At 35.8% G+C, this 12,550-nt stretch overlaps 1 protein-coding gene across 7 annotated transcripts in view; it reads right to left on the bottom strand.

The window, feature by feature from the left end:
* Positions 1-3,623: 3,623 nt before the first annotated feature.
* Positions 3,624-12,550, bottom strand: part of LOC121314707 (polypyrimidine tract-binding protein 3-like) — a 77,255-nt gene continuing 68,328 nt past the window's right edge. For 6 of the 7 annotated variants that reach the window (XM_041248311.1, XM_041248257.1, XM_041248285.1 and 3 more), the window contains 7 exons: positions 11,397-11,549; positions 10,564-10,703; positions 9,701-9,734; positions 9,217-9,309; positions 7,476-7,692; positions 5,345-5,422; positions 3,624-5,046 (listed from right to left, as the gene is read on the bottom strand). In XM_041248311.1, the coding sequence (XP_041104245.1) occupies positions 4,914-5,046; positions 5,345-5,422; positions 7,476-7,692; positions 9,217-9,309; positions 9,701-9,734; positions 10,564-10,703; positions 11,397-11,549 (848 nt within the window). In that variant the 3' untranslated portion in view covers positions 3,624-4,913. The remainder of the gene's footprint in view (positions 5,047-5,344; positions 5,423-7,475; positions 7,693-9,216; positions 9,310-9,700; positions 9,735-10,563; positions 10,704-11,396; positions 11,550-12,550) is intronic. The other variant, XM_041248300.1, reaches the window with a different exon arrangement.

Here is a 12,550-nt window from a genome sequence, read left to right as displayed (position 1 = left end):
ACAAATGAAAGCGGATACTGTTGCCTTATCAAAATATACAAGACAATTGATGTTTTCTTTTAATTTTTAATATAAAAACCAGTTCATATCCCCCCCCCCATCTTTTTCCCAAAAACTTATTTTTTTGCCAGGTAAAAAAAAAAAAAAATGTTGTTACAAATATTTACAGCATTTTTTTTTCTTATTAGCAGAACACTCTTACAAACGGAGGCAGTTCAAATAACAAACCAAGTAATTAAAGAATTGAGGAAAACATCTTCACTTTTTGTTGGCATTGTTATTGTTGTTTAATGCCAGTGGTGTCTGTCTAGTTAACCTTTGCCTCTACCATCAGAAGTGGGGAACAGTTGAAATTCCTAACATTGCAGTTTGGAACAACATATGAATGGTCGAAATCAGGTGCCATTTTATTAGAAAAAGACTGCATCACATAAGCAGTATATATCCACAACACAACATGATTAATTCACTGAAGATAGGCCTGCATTTACCGGTACATTCAGGAGTGCAGCATAACCAATTCCAATTGAGAAAGGGTGTTGGGGAATACACGTTGTGTAAAAGTAATATCTTATCATAACTGTCATACTGGGCCTTCTCAATCGCCATTTACTAATATTGATAGATTCATATTTGAAGCTTTGAATTGCATAATTCATGTCAAAAAGAGGGGAGTTCCAATTCAATCTGTGTGCTACAGTACAAAAAGTACTTTGGCTTTCTAGGAGGCTGGTACACTCACAAGTTGTGTAAACCACAAATTCCATTAACCAATCTAATTAAATGCAAAAGCAGCTACATTTTTCAAGGGATAAACTGCTTAAAAAAGCTTAACCTTTACATTTAAAATCATTAGTATTGTTTGTACTTGAAAGCAAGGAGGAAACAAGTTACTAAGACGACTACAGAAAGGCACATAAACTTTGGTCCTGTTAGGTTTTTCTTTTTTTCCTTCCTTTCTTCAATATAAAACCCTGAAATAAAACAGGCCGTTCTTCTAATATATTTTATTAAAAAATAACCATTGAGCCACATAGGCCAAGCTTAGTTTAAGACGTGATCTGAAACTTCCTACTAGCACAACTAAGCAGGAGAAAAAAAAAAAAAAAAAGTCTTGTACGACAAAAATTCCTAAAGAAGTTTACCATAAATAAATGTGCACAACTTGAACATGTTGTTCGAGCAACAGTAGGACATTGTTTGTTTCTTTGTTTCATTTTATAGTCTGCCAATTTCTCCTGTTAAAAACAGAACATCTTATCTTATCTAACTTGCTTTCCCAGGGTTATGATAAAACTGTTGAGAGATTCTCTGGCTCCAGAAAAACTCCAGAGGACCTATGCAGAAGAGTTACATTTTGTGAGATAAAGACAGCAATCTTAAAATCCAATTACACAAACAAAGACAAAATAGGATTTTTTTTCACACTACAAGTCAAACAGGCAACAAACACCCTTAAATGAATAACATACAAGATACAGTAAATAACATATTACAAACCCAAGGCACACAGATGGGCCATTTCAGCCTGCTAGACTCACTCGAAACAGCAGAAGTCTAGGAACAATATAATATGAGTGGATACTATAGGCTTCAAGAAAGTATACAAGAGATTATATTATATATATATGTGTGTGTGTGTGTGTGTGTGTGTGCGTGTGTGTGCGTGTGTGTGTGTGGGGGGGGTGTCTCGTTGATGTTGATCCATTTTAAGTTAGCAGCATTTAATGTAGCATAAATGTCTTACCAAATCTACTGTGAAATAAATAGATCAATTACTATATTAAAGCTGTATCATTGGAATCTGGCAAAACCAATTTATTTTCTGAACTGCACAATCAGTACAACACACACCAACAAGCCATTTTGCATTGCATTACATTTTTTCCCCAGGCAGGAAAACGGCTAATCATTCCAAACCTATAAATAAAATTAGTAACATTAATAGTTACCTTATGCGATTTAACCCCCCCCCCCCCCCCCCCCCCCCCCCCCAAAAACCAAAAAAACCCAAAAAACAAAACAAAAAAAACAAAAAACAGAAAAGATGTTTAAAAATCTGTAAAATAAAGCTTTTTTTCTTTTGTTTTAACTAACTACCACTTTTGTTTTCCTGTTAACTCGTTTCCTTTTAGTACTGGCATTTCTGGGACTGTTTGAAATATAATCCTAACACTATTTTTCTTTTTGGATTTTACTCTTTCAGCACTAAGTAGCCTTTAAAGAAAAACAGCCTAGAAGTAAACTGTTGTAAACAGTAAATGCGATATGATGTACCACCCAGGAAGGAAATGATTGTCATTACAGATGACATTGGGAACCGTCAGGTATGACGAATACCATTTAAAGTGAGGGAGATGCGGAAAGGATACCTACCGAGCCCAACAGTTGCAGTGGAGAACCAATGTATACCTAACGGAATGAAAACTGACTGAAGTGTAATCTTGTCCATTTCTAGTATTGAATACCTCAGATTTACTTTGTGTAGAAGTTCTTCAATTAACACAACAGCTCTTCATTTATTCAAAGCTACACATGTCTGTTCATTGCCTTTGCTGTTCAAGGCCCTGGAATGCACTCCACTACCAACTGCACTGAAGTGCATATCGGTGTTTTATAATAGCAATAAGGCACTTCAGGGGGTATACAGCCATGAGAAAAACAAAACAAAAAACACAGCTACATTTTGTGCCTTATGATGCCACCTGAGCGTGAGGTTGTCTTGGTTACAATGCCATAGTGCTTTTATGAAATGTTCTTAAAATGTATATGCACTTCATTGAAGTTCATAGTGTAGTTTACAATTGGACACTGTGGTAATATACACAAAAGCCTACGTGAAAACCATCATTTTTAGAACGTGTTACTGTTTTAAGGTAGGTAACATCCAACATGTCTCTCTCCCTTAAATGGCAGCAGAGGGATATATGAAGCCTATAGAACACACTTACATTTGAATTCTGCTTTGTTTGCTTGTCTGTGTACTCAAAGCACCAACAAAAATAAACACTTTTTTTTTCCAATTAAGACCATTTAGTATAGACCCCGCCCCCGCCCCCCTCCAAAAAAAAAAAATACACATCTAAAAACCTACATGGACAACAGAAGAAAACAATTCTAGAAAAGAAAAACAAGCTGACAACCCTCTCACCAATCCCACAATTTTAAGATATTCTTCGGTAAAATCTCTAAACCTATTGATTACAAGCACATAGTAAGGCACAAGATATGAAATTAAGTAAATACACAGTAAATATGATTTTTTTCGTGGTTTCTTGAGATTGATTATATAGTGGTACAAAACCCCCCATGAGGTTTCAGATTTGTTTATTTTTATTTTAAAAATAAAAAAGAACAAATTACCAAAAATAAGTAACTTCTTTTTAAAAATCTGACAATCCTTAAGATATATTAGACCTGATTCTTTTTGTTTTCCTTACGACTGTAAACTTGTTTGTTTTTTTCTCTTCTTTAGTCTAAGAAAACATTGTCTATAAAAAGAGACAGCTTCCCTGGCCTTGCCTTGCCAGCTGTTACCTAGCGTTTCTTTTGGGGATCAAATCAGCACAACATTATATGTGGTTACAGGTCTCCATTCACAACCATCCTGCCTTTATGTTGCTAAAAAAAAAAAAAAAAAGATCCAGACAAATACCCTTGAAACATTAAGGCTGGAGTGAGCTTGCCACCAACTTGTTAACATGGCAGTCTACTCATTAAGCTTACCAATTAACACCCCCGCTATTTACATTTCAACTCTAGGATTTATCCTAATCTGCCAGAGGCGTGGGCAAACCTTCCTCTGTTCATCCGCCCCAGTGTTGGAGAGATTTAAAACAGCCAAGATCATTTTTGGTCTAAAGGCGGTAGGGTTGAATGATTGAGGCAATATTCTTGATGTCCTACAAGAATGCAAGGCAGTTATAGAAGTGTGAAGTATAACAATTAAATATTGAATAATTTAGTGCAACTACCACTACTAAAACCGTTTCTGAAAGCTGAAAAGGGAAGTTACTTTAGGAAAAATTTAGTTAAAATGTGTATATGTAATTAAAGGGCCGCTAAAGTAAATGACTGACAAACTACATCACATACAGGTTGAGCACAAGAACTTCAGCTTTATGCCTTGGCTCAGAGAAGGCAGCACACTTAAAGGATGCTCACTACCAGTTATACATATCAAACTTGTCTTGGATTTAAGTGGTTGTTTTCTGTAAGACTTTATTCTGAAAGGCAAACTGAAGATAAACATTTTGTGCTTTAAAATGGGGGAAAAAAATAGCCGTCAATGGTTAGAATTCCTCTTAGAAAACAATACAACATTCAAAGTTTAATCGTCATTCTAGCATTTGCAATTCACAGATTACCTATTACTTTAGGTACACATTCATAACTGCAGCCATATGCGTAGGAATCCATTGTTTCATTTTAAAATGAAGCATGTTGTGCAGGTTTGAGTTCTACAACCTGGTTAGTCCCGTGTTTTAAAAACCATTCTAGATTTTTTCAGTTGAAACCGATACCTGTAAGTAAAAAGGATGCTGTCTCTTTGCACAGTACTTGAGCTCAGGCGTTTAAGGCTGCTTGCCCAAACCAAGAACAGTATTGTGGTGAAGGTCATTTGGGTAGGAGGAATTGTAGCGGAACATCGAAGTCTTGCCTGGCGAACAATCCCTGATCACACACTCCGTTTGTGTCTTGACCGTCACACGTTCGAGGGTTCATTGTCGTCTCGGAGGCAGAGCTGGTTGTTAAATGCTTCAGTCTTTGTCTGAAGGCTTTCTTTTACAAACGTTTTATTTATTTTTATTTATTTGTAAATTCGTTCATTCACGTATTTTATTTTTTTATATATATATATTTATTTTTTTCTAAAAACGGTTCAGTCTTATAAGGAAATCCAAAGTAAGATGTTAGATTGTAGATTTGGAGAAAGAGACTCTGAGGTGGTGGTTCTCTCCCAGGTCGTGATTGTGGAGGTCAATGAGGGCCTGGATGGCTTCTTCCACAGAACCTAGCTGGATTAAGGCCATCTTCCGGTCTTTCCTGTAGAAAGGTTAAACTTTAGATCCTTCACATTCATACAGTAGGAAAATGCTAGATACTGACCACTGTTTTTTTTTTTTTTCCTCTCAAAACTCCACCTACTGGAAGGGTCCATAGAGCAATTATACCGTGCTCAAAATACTGTATTCTTTTAAATACCATGATACTAACCCAACAAATAATTTCAGAGTTGTATCACTTTAACCGTAAACGGTTCAAACTTGTTCATAATTAATTGGAACACTATTCTGAGTATTGTAGAAGGGAACTGTGTATGGGAATGGACAATCAAACTTACTGGAAGAATTTAAACGCTTTCACTGTGCATCCAGTGCTGGCAAAGAGGTTTTTCAGGTCATCATCTGCAATTGATGGTCTGTTTTTGAAAAACACAAAAATAATTCAAACACTGTTGTCAAAAACTGCCATTTAACTTATTTTTTATCTGACAGAGGAAAGAATGTAATCCAACTTCAAATTCTTTAAACGAGGATGCAACACATCAGGTCCAGTTTCTTCTCTATATTTCTGGTAGCCAGATACCTACTTAATAAGTCTGAAGTATACTGGAGTCAAAATAATAAAAGTATAATGCTGGTTATGTATTCTTTTTTTCCTTTATAACTACAGCATTAACATTTACTTTTGGTAATCTTAATTATTAAATGTGTATACTAGCCTATTCTATTTCTTCGTCTCATTTATTCCCAGATACAAAAAAAAAAAAAAAAAGTTTTTTGAATTAAACATTTCTGGCAGTCTTTTGAATAAGCATAGTCGTATGTAATTAATGGACCTTTCTATACAGTACCCCCTACATTGTTTTCAGCAAAAGTATGGGTTACCTTTCCCTGCCCGAAAATATAATTTCTAGACATTTCTCAAAGAAAATTCTTTTAAAATCTCCTTTTTGCAAAAACGCTTTTGTGTGAGACAATTACAATTATTTATTTCAGCAATTTAAAAATGCTAATTCAAAAGTATTCATACCCTGACACGGAAAATGAAATGAATAGCTAGTTTGGAAATAATTTTAACCTTTAGAAATAATACAAAAATAAATTAAATGACCAGGATATTTGTGAATGAGCTTTTGGCATGATTCTTTAGTGATTTCTGACCATTCTTCAACGCAAAATTGTTCCAGTTCATTTAAATTCCAAGGACCTCTCTTGTGCACAGCCTTCAACTCATACCCAAGATCCTTCTTTCTTCCAGATGGAGGGAGCATTGTGACAGAACCAGCAGTCTTGTACTTCTTGATAATAGAAACAATAGTTGAAAATGGATACTCAAATGCTTGGAAATCTTCTCGTATCCTGCTCCAGCTTTATTAAAATAAATAATTTTCTGCCTAAGGCCTTCAGATAGCTCTTTACTTTTTCCCATATTGACTTATTGGTAATGACAGCAATCATCCTACGCCTAACCCTTTTATACTCTCTAAGAATGTTTTCTAGAACTTTTCTAGAATTAGATTCTGCATTATCATATTGAAATTTCTAGAACCTTGTAGACAATACTATCAGAGCATCAAAGGGTATGCATACTTTTGAATTAGCATTTTTGCAAAAAAGATTGCTGAAATAAATAATTGTAGACTATTTCTTGTAACTTTTTTCCCTTTTTTTTCCTTTTGTAACAAAAGCAAAACTTTTGTTACAAAAGATTTTTCCTAAAATACTTTGTTTTCGAGAAATGTCAATTATAAATTTCCATTGGGGTAGGTATATTGTATACTGAATTATCTTGTGACTAAGGAATTGCATATTCCCTGTACTTTAATTTCCCTTTTTACTTTAATCATCTGTGGTTCAGTGCATTTTAGTCTGCATCTAATTACTATGATTATTCTGTAATCTAGGTACTTGTTGCCTTATATTTTAAATCTAAATCTCCATCCCTACTACACAGTTCATTCTGAAATGTCCCATTCTTTACCATCAGCTATTTTAAAAGCTTCAGCTTTCCACAATTAGTTTCCATTTTAGACTAAATACAACTCATTGGTGCCTGCTTCCACATTCCAATGTTTAGCCTTCTGTAAACGTCCTTTACAAGAAAGCAAGCCAGTTCAGTTTGTTAACAGTAGCTTCTGGAAAAGCTCCCCCACTCTGGGAAACAAACACTGTTGCAGAGACAGCAGGTCATAAATTATTTTTAAAAAATATTTTTCTATTGAAAAATAAATAAAAATGGGCATACACATATACACACATACAGCACACACAATTAATTTACTCGTGGTGCTGTCTTTCCTGTACTACAACAGTGGTCTGCAATTTGAGTGCCATTGTTTTTACTAGACCTGTACACAGGTCTCCAGTGCTGAACTAGTTAAAACCATCAGCTCATATGAAGTGTTGCTTGTACATCATGAATCTTTTGAACTCAGACATTTACAGTGTTTTTTCCACAGGGGCACTTACGGAATGTTGGAGAGATGCAGGGTGGCGGAGGGAGGGAAGATGTTCTGGAAGTTCTTCGAGCCTGGCTTCTTAAAGCGGTGGAGCGGACTGTTGCTAAAGTCCTTGGTCAGTCCCTGGTCCTCTTGCCCCTCACGGGGAAGCTGCACCATCTGGTGCTTAGAGATGGTCACGCGGATGACTTTACCGTGGAGACGTTGCCCATTGAGGTGGCTCATTGCTAAAATGACAAAAAAAGAGGACACATGTGCATGACAATGTGATCAACTAAAAAAAAAAAACACTAGTAAAAAAATGTGCTGGTACAAAATAACCAAATTTATCATTAAGGTCACTGCTACAAATAAACAAACAAAAAGTATTTCCCATAAGGTTTGCGTTTTGGTAAAATGAGAACTATGGAGTGAATGCGAAGTATTGAAATTCTGCAAAGATTCACCATATCAGTTTTACCATGTGTTTTAAGACTATAAACTACAAGCAAATGTAAACAGTACCAGAACCTCAAAAGGAGACATATTTTAATGACCAAACTGTGATGGACACAGGATGGGACAAATCACTGTGAATGCTGGTGGCCATTTGGCCACTAGCTTTCAAAACCGACCCTCTGTGGACTGGGGTATAGGCGGATATGTGAAAAAGTTGGATTTGTGAACATCTATAGAACTTCTATAGTAAAAATATAGGTATCCATAATAGGTTAGTGAACAAAAACAACACGCAAACTGCTTAAACATGGGGACATTTTTTGCGTTAAAAGCAAACGTAAATGAGATTAATTAGGCTACAAATACACAGTGTTGCTATAAGCCATCTCCACACAAAGCGAAAAAAAAACAAAAAAAAACAAATGGTAAATGTACAGTAACCTGAAACTGATGGCTTCTTTCTTAACTCTAGAAGTCCCTGCCTCCCTGGTTCTGCTTTCTTAATAACTCTGTCACGGTATTTTGCGCTCTTTCTCGATGCTGCCAACAGCCGATAAGCAGCTCAGTTTGAATATTGTTTCGGCTATTTTAAACAAACGGCTGATAAGCACTGTGTTTATGAAGATTGCTTTGTTTAACTCAAATGCATTTAAAAGCTACACGCTGCCAATATCTGCAAGCGTGCGCTCCATCATATAAAGACATACAAAAGCTTTCTCGACTGGTGTATTGAAACGTCACTGCTACATGGCGCTGACTGACACACACACACAGCCCGCCTCTCTTAACGCACCAAAAGGCTGATTGTTTCCATCGCGGAAGCTGCATTAATTTAATAATGTTATGATCATTTTTTTTTTTAAAGCTGTGTAGTTATTTTAAACTCCTGTCTGTGCTGTAAGGCAGCACAAACTCCTCAACACTCCTTTTTAGGGTGAGGGGAATCTGTTTGCTTTTAAAGTTTTATTAGTTTCTTAATTTTCTTTAAACTGGCAATAGCCGTCTCTCCTGAACTGCAAACAACTTCCTACAACCAGAAGTGACACAGAGGCAATGTGGCAGATTTTAAAACCGTCAGATCTATATAACTGTTCAAAACTGATACTGATAAAACTATGATCAAGACTGGTATATATTCGTCAACATGATGTAGTAATTATGAGTGCCTTCTCTGATGGCATTTCAACACATACGGCAAAAAAAATCACACACACCAAGAGAGGGCACATACCAGTATTTCATATTTGAATTGCATTAATAACCACATAAATCAGTTTTCTGTATTTTGGGATAGAAATAAGGGTTTCACCTACCCAGCTGTGCTTGAGTTGGATCTGCCATCTGTATTAAGGAATTTTCTTTTTTGTTAAACAGGATCTTTACTCGGTGAACATCCCCATAGACACCTAGAGATAGAAATAAAGATAACTGACAGCATTTAAAAAAGAAATATTTAGCTCACTGCACGTGAGGAACCTGACATTACGAAACTATTTCTTTTAAAGGCGACCTCCGCCTTCTAATGAATGCATCAACATAACACCTCTAAAGTGTGGACAAAAGTTATTGTTAAAATTAGAAATTAAGTTTTGGATCTAAAATTGTCAGCAACAAGGAAACAACTGATGCACTGACGTTTTTTTGTGCTGCATATTATGTTACAAATGCCACAAATGATGGCTACTCACTATGTGGAAACACTTCAACTTGGATCTTGTAAGAAAAACAAGCTGTTGATGTATCTGAAACATTAGAATATCAAGCGACACCCTGATATAAAAATGTTAGGCAACTTACCAAACAAGATGAAAAGACCCTGGGGCGATATACTCTGCAGGATAGAATAAAAGACTCGTCATTCCCTGAATTTGACAAATACATTTGGCAGAATGATTGACAATTAAATCTTGACCCATGTGTTTAAAGGCACCATAGATTGTTTTGGGCTGATGCACTTTGCTTAGGTTTGCATAGCATTATAACACTTTACAAACACTAACATAAGAACGAATGATATGTTGAACAATTTCTACATACAGATATTCCTTCTGGTGAAGGGGTTGAGAATCCACACCTTTGGTGGCAGTATCAAATTGTTTCATAATGGTACTTTTAAAGACACCTACACAATTGGGATAACCTCTCACATAGGTCTTAAACCTCTCACAAACATGTACATTTTGTTTAGTAAAATATTGGGGTAATATTCAAATAACAATAATAAAAAAAACAGCTGTTAATTAGAATAAAAAATAAACACGAGGCATTTCATTAAAGTCCTTTTCTGTAGTTAGGTTAGTTTACATTTCATAACTGACAAGGGTGTTTAACCTTTTGAAAACAGTGATTAGCTTTGTAAAATTACCCTTTTGTATTTATTTATATTTTTATAACTAATTTACCCCCGTCTCTCTCCCCCCAATTTAAAAAGTTTAACTCCACTCCCACACAGAAATTCCACACAACTTCTCAAGAGAACTGAAGAAATCACTTGCCTCTTAGCTTGAGAGTGGTTGTCGGCAAGCTATCTGTCCCTGTCTGGCCAGCAGAGTACATTGTAGGGACCAGACTAACAGAGAGGTTGATGTCAATGCTCCTTAGACATCAGACAAGCCTGTGTTGAAGCAGAATACTAAATGTAGGGAAATAAGGTGACTTACATCTGGGTTGAGATTGGAGACAAGCAGGACCGAATGCATTGCTGTATGGGCTAAGCTGTGCATAGCCATGCGGCCAGCAACCGCAGAGGCTGGGATAGTAAGATGGCCCAGAGCTCCAGGGACTGTCTGCATTGAGAGACCTGTAATAGAAAGAACAAGGCCATCCAAACCTGCAGCAAGCATGGGTACACATCTCCAGGAGGTCTGGGAGGGGGTCTAGTTCTTGCTGCAACTGCTATCTTAATACAGCATAACTCCTTTCATGTAATGCCCCCAAATATTCCTTAGCTATGTAATGTACATAACAAAATAAATCACAATAAGAAAATAAAAAGCATTGTTTTTTTTTGTAATTTGAATTTTGAAAACTATTTCACAGAGCATGGACAGTACTGAGCTATGTCTGTGTTCATAACCTTATGATAACAAAAACAATATTATTTAAAAACAGTGGTGATAATTAGATGGTCTACCACCTGAATCAACTGAATAGACCCCAGTGTGTTTCAGTGTTGCTGTTGCCTGAAATTATTGACGTACTGTTAATGTGCATAGCACAAACACAATGCGAGCAGTGGCAAAGGTAATCAAATTATAAAGCAGCTAGGGAGTTTGCCAAAGATAAAAAAAAAAAAAAAAAAAAAAAAAAAAAAATACAAAGGGTACAGTTAAAACACCTGGCTCCAAAACCCAACTCTTCTTTTATTTTTTGGTTTGCTTTTGTGTACAATTTTAATAAAAGGGATTTATTTTATTTATTTTTGTAATATTTACTTTTTTTCCCCGTTTCGAGTCCAAAAACAAAAAGCAGTTCTACTGAACTTGGAGTTTACCTGAAGCACATAATAGGTGGCTGCATCCTGGCTTTCTACACTGATGGTGTGGGAGACATCCTCCAGTATAAACGGGTGATGTCACCAAGTTTGTTCTGTACAACCACACCGATGAGGGGGCCAGCCAGTTATGCCCCGAAACGTCTGGTATGTCTTTGTACAAAAATAGGGAATCATTTATATCGCTGTATGGTTTTCATTTTTATTTAAAAAATGTGAATGTTATGAAATCACTTGGGCAGTAATGTTTTACATAATTATGTTTTTATTTGTTAACACAAAACAAATTAAGAATATTCAGAGGTTTAGGTGGCAGTGGCTTTATGTCAACAGAGCATTTTCCATCATGCAGGCAACCTTCGGTCAGTAGAAGATCATTTGACATTGGGTTGGGAATTCATTATGTAAATGGAACAGTTCACTGCTTTGGTGCACTGACGGAATATCTTAATAAAACCAAACATTTCATTGCAAACCATCCTGTCCCCTCATACAGTGAAACTTGAATTATCCGGTCGCCACCAAAGAGAAGAATACTAGTGCCTCTCGTTGCTTTCTTTACTGGTAGGCAAGAGCTGGTGACTGACCATAAAACTCAGGGTTTTACTGTTTGATTACTGCAAAACAATGAGCTGTGTGTATCCTTCACTGTTAAAATTTAAAAAAATAATATTAAAAAAAAAACACAACAACTCAGGGGCCTCTTATTCAACGGTGTTATTTTAATGCTACACTTCTTCAGCAGAAAAACTTCTTAATTAAAATTGTATCCTTGGTGACAGGAAGCTTGCATACTACCATGCATTACAAAGTTACCCAATACAGTTACAGAAGAGTTACATAACATCTTACATAAAATGAAGGAGTTGATATTAACTGGTTTAGTTGTGTAGAATGGGTTTATTTCATTTCAGTAAGAGAAGAATGTGTAATGCCAAGATGAAATTATCTTAGCCGCATTATTATTATTTTTTTTTTAATTGTAATGTCCCTTTAGGGAATTGCAATTATAAACAGCAAATTACACTTCCAATCACAATGAGGCAGTTTGAGAGTAATTTAAAATTTATTCATTCAATATACTTGAAGTGGTAACCATGGAGATTGATCAGGGAGGGTTACCTCAGTATCTATGTCAATGAACATTTACTTCA

This window comes from Polyodon spathula, chromosome 1, assembly GCF_017654505.1.
Source record: "Polyodon spathula isolate WHYD16114869_AA chromosome 1, ASM1765450v1, whole genome shotgun sequence".
NCBI lineage: Eukaryota > Metazoa > Chordata > Actinopteri > Acipenseriformes > Polyodontidae > Polyodon > Polyodon spathula.
The sequence above is the reverse complement of the archived record's forward strand: the minus strand, read 5'-3'. Positions and strand labels throughout refer to the sequence as shown.